Source organism: Athene noctua, chromosome 1, assembly GCF_965140245.1.
Source record: "Athene noctua chromosome 1, bAthNoc1.hap1.1, whole genome shotgun sequence".
Lineage (NCBI taxonomy): Eukaryota > Metazoa > Chordata > Aves > Strigiformes > Strigidae > Athene > Athene noctua.
This window is the reverse complement of record NC_134037.1, coordinates 98663252-98674133: the sequence shown is the minus strand read 5'-3', so window position 1 is coordinate 98674133 and position 10882 is coordinate 98663252. Positions and strand designations below refer to the sequence as shown.

Sequence of the window (10882 nt, the reverse complement as noted above, 5' to 3'; positions counted from 1 at the left end):
GCTACTGTTTTGATTGACAGAATTAGCAAATAAAAACAAAAACAGCTGAAATGCATTGTGAAAGGCTGTTCACTTATGTAGCAGCTTTTTTAATTGTGGCAGTACATTTACTTTATAATCTCTATAAATACTCACTATCATTTATTTACCAGTCAATACTGTTTTAAATTTTGATTCCTTTACTCTGGAAAAAAATGTCTAATTGAGTCAGCTTACCTAGAGAGCCTGGAGATGCACGAGAGAAAAAGGGTGATGGGGGAGGTTTAGGTGGATGCTTGCAGACCTATGACGTGGCTCCATTTGGTGAAGATTTCTAAATCTTTATGGCTTGCTGATCTTTTTTCAGGGATTGGAGAACGATGACATATTGAAGGGTAGGCTGTTTATTTTCCCTGTGTTGTTTTTATGTACTGAAATATTGTCATGAAAATAGCTGGGTGGGGTGTAATGAATGTTTTCAAAGACCTTCCTTTGAAAGAGGCTTTTTTCCAGCCCTTGGTGGTCACCACCCATTTTCCTGTGCTGTGTGTGCCTCACTCATTGTTCCTACCCACAAGGGCCTCTTGTGTGAACCTGTCAGCAAGTGTGCCACTGTGACGAGATAAAATGTCATGGAATATTGGTCCAAGCCTGCCGAAGCACCAGGGTTTTCACCTGCAAGCATCGGTGGATATTACCCAAAGCATAACACAGCATTAGTCATAAAACTTGGATTTGTCAACAGTGTTCATCGTGAGTCTCTCAACTGTTTACAGTTGAGTGAGTTTGAGGCTAAAGCCTCACATATTGAGGCTGTGAAGATACACATACTCCTGATAGTAAAGTCATATGATGCCATGTTTGTCCCTTAGGCTTGAAATAAAGCTTAATTGAAAAATTGTCCTCGTTTACCTCCAGTTGCACCATCTTGATAAATAATGCTGGTTGTAGTTTGGTATGGGCTGGGATGTGGTCAGTGCCCCATCTGAAAAATGAGGCTGGCTTTGAGTTTAACTTCTGCCCCTTCCCAACCCCCCCCCTGCCCCAGCCTGCAAATTGCACTTTGTTCACCTTTAGCTTTAACCCGCTGGTGAAGAGATAAAGCACATCCTTTGGTATGTGTTTTTTAGAGCAGGTAAATAGTTGAGTTATCTGAAAACAGATCTTAGCAATACCTGTTGAGCTTCTGAGCAACAATGTCTATGGACGTCTAGATTAGCTGTCAAAATTGACTGATTACTACAAGTAATGCCACAAGATAATGATCTGTAATCTCTCAAACACAAATCATTTATAGAGATCTCGGGTTGTGCATTGTCATAACCTTATTCCTGCTGCTGCAGTGCAATTCCAGCTCTAGCTGTGCTGCAGGGACTCTTGAACATGCAAGTGGAAACTAGGGAAAAGCAGAGTGGCACGTTTATCATCCCCCCACAGATTTGCTGATTTGAAAGCAAGTTCAGTTTTGGCCAAAGTTGAAATGGTCCTTTTTGTTGTATTGTTTAGTGGGTTTAGTGGCAAGCAGTTTTAGTCTGCAGGTTATCTCTGAAGCTTGCTGTATCTTGGCTGGTATCAAAGAGTTGATTGCCACAGGGAAGGAATCCATGATCCTGTATCTTGATGGAGCAGAGCAGTGCAAAAGCAGTCTGGGGAAGGAAGACTGAGTTTAGATGACTTTGTGCTCCACTGCTCAAGATTTGACCATATGCTGGGCTGCTTGTTCCTCTCCAAATTTCCTTATTATTTGAGAAGATGGAGAAGGTATTTCACTGATCTGTTTTAAGCATGGGCTGCAGCAGCTTTACAAGGGTGATCTAGAGCTGTCTTGACCCTTTCTGTGACCGGCACTGGGGCTTGCTGAGCACATAGTGACTTGGAGAAGGCTGCTCTGCCTGAAAATTAAGGTCACAAGAAAAATCTCTCTGCTATTTAGCCCTGATGCAGGGAATGGGTTGAAAAGGCAAAAAGGCAATGCCTCTGTCTGCTCTAACTGCTGATCAAACAGCAGCCTGCACACCATGGGCCTCTCATGCCTTGCTCCAGGAGCAACATGTTTGGCATGTCCTCCAAGGTACCAGGCTCGTGCTGGTGTGGCGACTGCAGGACGGGCTGCACTCAGCATCATAAAATAATCCAGGACCAGATAAATGGCTGCTGAAATCCTTATAGTTATCCTTCTGGTTCGAGATGCTCATAAAACTAGAGAAAAAATGGTAGAACATAAATCCCATAGACATTGTTTTGCTTACTGTGATTAAATTTATCAGACTCTGGTGACATATTGTGAACCTAAACGCTTTAAAAAAAAAAAATACGAGTGCTCCTATAGCCTCAGTAAGGTTTTCAACATCGCATTTCCAAAGTACCATTGAATTGCTGTGGCAACTTCAGTATTCACAATGATACTTTAAATTGCAGGTGCCAAGAGTTTTTCTTTCAGTAGCTGCATTAAACGCAGTTAGTGGTATAAAAAATATGCTAGTGCTATAAGCATTTTAGGTGTAATTCTTTTTGTGTCAGCACCACCTTTTTTTCAGAAATGTTCATGAAAATAAATTTTGCCAGGAATGTTCATGAAAATAAATTAAAAAACCACAAATCCACTTAATTATTAAGACTAAAGGTACTCAGAGCTTCAGACTTGGAGACGTTACAGTCTTACATGTGGTTTTAAATTTCATATGGAATTTATCCTGTCTAAAGAGCAGATGTGTTCCCCATTCAAGAAAATATATTCCTAGCTGCGTTACCCTCAGCTGTGGTGGTCCTAGGGTGACATGGACTTAGTGACTATCATAAATATGCTCAGATACACTAAAAGTTTGGTATTCATTTAAGCCTCTTCTCTTGATACTCTAGTTGTACTAGCCTAGTCCCGTATCATTGTGCCAAGCATCCTTTGAAAAGGCCTAATGAAAATGGAAATTAGTTCCTTGCTCTTAACAGGAACTCTTCCCTCGTCTGTCCCTGAGACACTCCTATTTCGGATTTTCCTGACTCTCATCTAGCCTTTGGTTTTAAACTTGGAGGAAAGAATTGCATCACGTATTGATATGGCAGTAGGTGCCAAGTTTTACGGAACTAGCAGTGATTTGTTATTTGGTGGGTATGTACAGAAACACAAGAAATCCCCCAATCAAACCAAAGAGTCGGTGGTGAGTTACTGTAAGGGCAGCTTTAAAGGAAGGGTGGAAGGTATTTCATTTCCTTATTTTTGTAATAGCCCTTTCTGCTAGTAGCTTTTCTTGTTACCTTCGAACTCTCATTTCCTCTATTAATGAATTCCCCATTTTGGCATCGTTTGTGTTTGTTTTGTCTGTGTACTGGGTACCATATCCAAATGTGCAGTAGCACTGCTTTAGCACTTCCCCATCATGAGCACACCACGTATTTTCAAGCCATTTTTTTTCTCTCTATCCAAGAATAATTCTGTGTCCTTCCCTTTCCTATTGCTCTTGCTGGTGTGCTGAACATGGACACCTGGTGTCTTCTCAGACTTTAGAGATAATTATTTTAACTGGAAAGAGGTATAAGGAGAGTTCTGTATGGCACTGTGTATGGGTTTCATTCACAGCTTTCATAGTTTGGCCCGACTTCCTGGTGAGTGAGAAAATTGCTGTTTGTAGCACTTTTTATTTACTAATGTAATTTTTATTACTTTAACTGAGGGGGTTTTCAAAAGCACAGCATGCCATCCAGAATAAACTGCTTGTCAGGTAGAATGGTTACAAATACTTTTCAAAGGAATTTTAAATCTAAGTGAGCATGACTGCTGGCTGCTTGGTTGTCTGTGCAAGCACATCGCTGGGGCTGTCAAGTGGTGTGGTTCAGAGATAGCTGTGGAGTGCCTCACAGTCAGCAAAACTCTTTTTTAGATACTATCCTGGTTCAAATCAATTAGGGATTTGCTGGGCAGAAGGTAAAGCAAAATACAAACACGCAGAAAAAAGATGGATTTACTAGTGTGAAATAAATCTTTGTTATGATCTAAGATAGTCCTGCCTGTTAAAATATTTTTATTGAGTTTTTACAGATTTGAATTGAAAAATCTTTTTAATAATAAGCATCTGATCTTTTTTCATTTATCTGTACTGTAAAATATTTTCTTATCTTTGCATCCTTAGAATGTAATTTTGTTCTGCAAGTTAGTATTTGAAGCTTTAACTCTAAACCATTTGAAATGAGCATTTACTACAGAAATTTCATGTGACAGCTTAATTAACTGTGGATTCTTGACCTTTAAAGTGCTGGAGCTAGAAACATTTAATAACCTGCCATTGGATATAAAGTAATATGCTTGTTGTTTTACTAGCTTGCATACATGGCAGTTTGAAGCAAAGTCCAAGGGTCACCAAAATCATGAAGTAAACTCAAGCGAGTCAGTCTGAACAAAGCATTCTAAGAGTATGTCGCGCAGTATGTATGTATGAGTAAATGTACCAGGTTTCATGTAAGGTATTTTTATGCGAGGTGAGGATTACAATTTCTCTAAAAGCTTCTGTAATCTGGAGCTGACAAGGTGGGAGTGTAGTTCAGTGCCATTAGTGTGCTGCCTAGTCTTAAACAAGCAAGTGTGTGTGTGCACAACCAAAGTTTCAACCCCTATGGACTTGCTGAGAGCATCAAAACCCTGAAGCAGAAGATTGGTATCTTTGCAAGTCCCCTCCATTGGCTTAAAGGAGCCCACTGATGTCCTTGACAGAAGGGAGGATTGCTGAAGCAGACCACCCAGCACCGTCGTCAGCTGAGTGGGTACCACGGGCTTTGAGGAGGTAACTGCATGTGGGAAGGACCAGGGAGATGTATGGGTAGAGGTGGTGGGCACAGATCACTGGTGAAGTACTGGTAGGACTGGGACTGCAGAGAGCAAGTACAGTCACAGTCAGTGGAAATGGAAGCAAAATCTCAGGTCAGTCCCTGTCTGCTGAGCTGAGGAGGGTTCTGTGGGTGCCTAACCCTACTTGAGCCCAGCGAGTGACACCGTACGCCTGTGCGTAAGCTCCCGTGGAGGGTGGTGGTCTGTGTGTGGGCTGATCCCCACTGTGTCTGGGTCACAGGCACCTTCTGCGAGTGCTTGGGCAGGGCAAGTGGCAGCAGAGCAGCCCTGGCCCAGGCTGGCTGCCCCAGCATTTCTCCTGGCTGCTGAAGTTCAGAGCCGTCACAGCAGTGAGCGCTGGGAAGACAATCCCGAAGCTGACACAATAGTTTTGCAAGGTTATTTAAGCCAGACCAGCTATGTGGGGTGTCAGGTTTTGCCAATAAGTTGCTGTGCCTGGAGTTTCCAGTCCTGCAGTGAGAGAGGCTTCAGAAAGCCAGATTATGATCTTCACCCCGGGCATGCAAGACCGTGGTCTGCAGGCATTCCCGCTAATTTCGGTGAAGATGTTCATCTCTGACAGCCCCTTGCAACACAAGAGGATAAGAATCTGGCTCCCGGGATCTGTGCAGGGCGCTCCTACACCCCTTTGGATGCTTCCGGCAGGTGGGATTGTCTCCTTTGTTCCCCTGCATGGGGGATCCCTTGGGACTGGTTTGTTATTTGGGTTATGGGGAGAAGCATGGAGAGCTTTTGCTCCTGAAAATTCAGGAGCTTCACCTGAGTGGGCAAATACTTGCTAATTGCTTGTCACCTTTGCTCACATGTGTTGGCCTGTAAATTCTATTTTCAGAGCACAAACTAAACATGCCAGGAGGGAGTGGGAAATTGTGTAAACAACCGTCCTGGGGGGGTACAGTGCCACACTTGTGTTCTGTGGTGGGGAACTGCATGCACCACCTTAAATATTTCATTCACTGTGGCCCTGGAACATCATCCAGCAGCCCTGAGAGAGTCCTTGCTGGGAAGCGACGCCTTCCTTTTCCTTCTCCTTGAGCCTCCCAACCACCCTCTGCATAGCCAAGTCCTGAATGTAGTCCCCAGGTCTGTTCCTCAGCTTGGTCTCCCCATTTCCAATGGAGATTTGAGCTTTTCCATTGCTTTTTTGTAGTTTTATCGAGAACGGTCATGCTCATGCTCCGATTACAATGTGAGGGTGCTTATGTGGCTGCACTAGTGGGGTCTTATCCCACTGGATCCTGGGAGTCCTGAAGGAACACGTGTCAGGGAGCTCCCAGGAGGCTTCTCCTGCAGTACCTCCAGGCCTCGCACAGGTGTACAGGTGGATGGCTTGATTTGGGGTGGCTTTCTCCTCTCTCTCCCCTCTGCATTTTAAAAAATCTAACACAGGTTTGTGCGAGTGAGGTTTCTGCTTATGCTTGCGTCACTTTCTCCAAGCAGTGACGCACACGTGTGCTCTTTTTTTTGCCACACAAGTGGGTGGTTTATGTGCTGGGAGGGAATGATTCATAAATTAGCTAGAGCCTGGTCCTTTTCTCTATTGCCCTAATGAGAAGAGTATTTGTGTCAGCCTTTCTTCCTCGCCTTCAAACAGGCAGGTTGTGGAGTGGTTACATTTTCACCTTCTAGCTGTGGGTAGCCCAGACTCGCCATGGGCAAAATGCTAATCCCGGGCATAAAATGGGGGGTAACTGCAGAGAGATTTAATGGCCTGCCATCTGCAGACAAAAACTGTGAAAATACTGCTTTTTGCAGAATTCTGTCACTCGACGCTTTTGCAAGCTGGCCAAGTAAGCACAGAATGACTGTCTTCAACATGGATGTCCCTGGGAGGAACAGCAAGAAAGCGTAGATGTCTCTCCTGCATGCGATGACAAGTGGCACGGGGATGTTCTGGGCCTGGGTGTGCTTGTGCTGGGCTGGCTACAGTAACAACGCAACGTGAGGCTGTGCTGAGTGAGGCAAGAACAGGAGGAAAATTGAGGTGCAGGAAGCTACAGGGGGAAATGCTTAACAAGCAAAACGTTTATTTAAAATGATAATGGGGGAGCAAGGAAGTCTTTTGAAAGCAGCAAGGCAGGCTGATTCCTCCCCTTGTTTTCTGATGTGAGCAGTGTGTGATGATGTTTCTCTGCAGAGAAACCAAGAATAATGACAGTCAGAAGCAGTGTCGAGGGAAAGCATCTGCAGCACAGTGGAAAATAAAAAAATCGTTCTCTGCTCATAGCATTAGTTATTAGAAACCTTGAGCAACCCATGGTTAATGAAACCAGCTTGTTTCATTAGCCACACTTCAAAATTGTATTTACAGAGGTTAACAAAACTAAATATTTTTCTTTGTGGCTGGAGTGGCGTCATGAGAGACCCTGTCTTATACAACCCGTTTTTACTGCATGAATTGCAACACGGCCTTGGCCTTGGTTCCCAAAGTTTCGTATTTAAACGAGGAGGGGTTGGTTTTGCCCAAGTTGGTTCTAATGTGAAAACTGTGAGCTCTAGATTTAGAGCAGAGCTTGAATGTTTATGGTTCAAGTTAAATTTTCCAAGCTGCAGTTGGAAGTTCTCGCAAATATTGCCACATAGTTTTTGTTCTGTTTGGTTTTGTTTTATTTCTACTCTGTCATTTTGTTGGTAGAATTAAAAATTTAGATTTGTTCCCAGTCTGGCATCTTTATAGGCACAGTGTAGACACGTTTTTCTTTAGAGAGCAAGATGTACCTCTGAAAGGAGCATAGGTATAAGCAGTTCACGTGGCTTTCCCATTCCCAGCACCTGCCCTGGGAGGACACAGGACATTTTGTTGTACCTTTTTGTACAGCTGTAGAAAGGAACTTCTTTTTATATGGGTAGTATGACTGACTTGGCAAGGATAAAAGTAAGGAGTTAGTGTCACCTTCTGAATATCTGATCCTTTAGATTCAAATTCGGACAGATTTGCTCCAGTGATGCCCCTAAAGTCATTATCAAAGTTGTATCCTATCATTATGTACTGAAACATGTGTAGGTCTCATCCCGTGCATACCTCCTGTAATAGACGCCATGTTAGAAAATATTTGCCTCAGGCAAAGTAATTGTGAAAGAGGTTTGCTGAGGGCTGATGGTGGATCTTGAGAAGATACTGTAAGCATTTATGAGGCCCCTTGCCCTGTTACCACACTCACTGGTGAGCACCTCAGTGTATGCCCAGCTTCACATGTTTTTTGTAGCATGAGCACCCTAATGATGTGTTGTGAGCACTTGTCTGCTTTTGGTGATGTTGAATGCCTAGCCTTGCCTGGGCCCGAGCAAACACCTTACTGTAACTTTACTCAGTATTTCACATGCACCCTGGCTATTTTTACTTCTTCCTAATTTACAAAGTAGTTTCTATGCTAGAAGCTTTTGCAGGCAATCAAGCTTTTCTAGAATTGGTCATCTTTAGAATATGTTACAATGTATTAATACTCTTTTTCTATTTTATGCAGTTTTCATGAGACCAGCTATGATTGGAACAGTTTCTAGGATTAAGTGATGCAATTAATATTTGTTTTCATCATCATTTTCACACAAGAGGGTATATTTATTGAAATACCCTGTTTTGATTGTTTGTTGGGTTTTGGTTGATCCATTTTTAGTATGTTGGCTCATTATTTTATACTGACATTGGAAAAAGCAGGTTATAGGATGCTTCATTTTTAGGCAGCCTTGCAAATGAAGAGCTGCCACTGGTGATTCTAGAAATGATTATGTAGCCACAACAGCAAAAACAGTGGGGCTGATCTCTACACCCTGTTCTGTGCTCATCCAAGCTGTGCTGTTTGCACTGGTAAAGTATTACAGGCATCTGCCTGAAAAGAAATATATTCTGTGTGATGTGACTAAGGTGAAACCTCAACTCATGCAAGTGAAGGAAACTTGTAGTATCAGCAGAGTTGCATGGGGTTGAAATAGCTGATGGCTTTGAATGGATTCAGGTTCTTCATGTTCTGAAATAAGAACTGTGCTTTATAAAAGAACCTTGGAGTCAGTGAAGTTCCCTCTTAAACTGTTCTGTTCCAGAGCCATTATACATATAGCCTGTGTGTTTCTTGCATGTTAAATTTAGATTTATGTACCTTGTTGGCTTAATTTTGCATACTTGTTTCATAAAATGCCTTTCTCTTCATTATTTTCTGCTCTTCTGTTCTCTACGGAATTTCAAGGAGGCTGGCTCATGTTACTTTACTCAAGAAGGAATCTATTTTCATAGACAATGGAGAGATGGTGATTTGATTAGAATAGCTTCTACAAAGGAGGGGTTTCTTGCAAGCAACAGTATTTTCTTTCCCATTTTGTGTCCTTCATGGTCAAGGAAAGGTGGTTTTCCAGAGTAGTGTTGGACTAAGAGCTGAGACAGGTGTATATACATGCACAGTTTGATACCCTGTTACCACTTTTATTTTAATGTGGGGTACAGCCATTGAAACTCTAAGACACAGCCACATGCACTCTAATTGCTCCAGCTTTAAAATGGATTGTCACCTTATTCCAAAGTATTTTTCAAGTAAATTAATTTAGACTGGACAAACAAAATGTTTATTTTTAATACTTACTGAATCCCAGGAATAATAGTTAGCTATTTTGCTATATATACTTGCCCAAGGCAGATCTTGATCCTATTGCACTCAGTGGGGATTCAGGGTGTCCAAAGGCTGACTTGTGTAAGATTAGAGCCCTTTCCAGATGTTCCAGTCCTCTCCTAATTCCATTTTAAAAGAAACAAATATATATTAAAGTCTGGTCAGTTGATTTAAACCAGTTGACAGAATGGATTCACTACTGAGAATATTTACTCCTGTAAATGCCTCTCTCGGGTCATAAACTGCATATGAAGAAATGCTTTTTCCTTTTTCTCCTTTACCTACCAGGAGCAGTTCTGAACGGAGGAAGGAAAAATCAAGAGATGCAGCAAGGTGCAGAAGAAGCAAAGAGACTGAAGTTTTCTATGAACTGGCACATGAGCTACCCCTGCCTCACAACATCAGTTCACACCTGGACAAGGCATCCATAATGCGCCTGGCAATCAGTTTTCTACGCACTCACAAGCTTCTCTCTTCTGGTAAGATATGGCTGAAAGAAGTTGTCAATGCTAGTTGATGGCAGCTTGGTAAGATTGTGCTTATTATTATCTGAGTACCGGGTGATAATGTGAGAACGGGACACACAACTGCTTGTGTTGTGAGAATACAACTAGATTTAAAGATAGGTTGGTAGGGTTTTGTCATCAGAAATATGTATATTTTAAGTGGGATAGGAAAATCTGAGTGATGTTAGTCATATAATATCTTCATTACCAAAATAACTGATCAGTTTTGCTTCTCTAAAAAAATCCTCTCAAAATAATTGAATGTGGTTTATTAAGCTAGTTTTAAACTTTTAAGCATTTAATCAGAATTCAAACCTACATCTCAAGCTTCCATGCTGAAACAAGTAAATTTTGAATTTGGTGTGGCCACCATGTTTGTGCCAGTGCATTCAAAAGGCAGCTGGGAAGTTCTGAAGGTCCAATACTTCATTTGAAAGGACTGATTGTGCTATATGCTGGTAATGAGTAGTTGGTAGCTCATTTATGACAAAGTAGACTAAGACAGCTAAAGCAAACAACTTTTGAATACTCAAAATGAATGGATTCTGTGTAATCAAAATCTTGCTCATGTTGGACTAGTAGGAAATGTGAACCAGCATCATTTTCATAGCCTGTGAAAACTGATAAAATTAATAATATGCTTATTTTGCACCTATACGTGAACAATCACTTCAATGAAAATCTGTGGTTTGAGTAGCCTGTGAGATCAGTGAAAACAACTGACGTTTCTGGGGAACATTCACATGGTGACCTATAAGTGTCAAGAATATGTTAACAAAACAATGCCTGCATTGTTTGTGAAAGGTAAACCCAAAATTTCATCTTTTCCTTCAGTACTGGCAAAACCCCCCATAAGGTCACGATTGCACTTCCTCTCTTTAGAAAAATTGAGTCATACCATAACAATTACTTTAATAAATGTTATTAGGAAGTACCTCATTTTGTGGAAGAGTATGCTGTTG

General features: G+C 41.8%; 1 protein-coding gene across 1 annotated transcript in view; it reads left to right on the top strand.

Moving 5' to 3' along the window:
- The first annotated feature begins 4668 nt into the window (after positions 1–4668).
- Positions 4669–10882, top strand: part of EPAS1 (endothelial PAS domain protein 1) — a 41430-nt gene continuing 35216 nt past the window's right edge. The window contains exons 1-2 of the mRNA XM_074897079.1: positions 4669–4727; positions 9703–9893. Coding sequence (XP_074753180.1) covers positions 4669–4727; positions 9703–9893 — 250 coding nt within the window. The remainder of the gene's footprint in view (positions 4728–9702; positions 9894–10882) is intronic.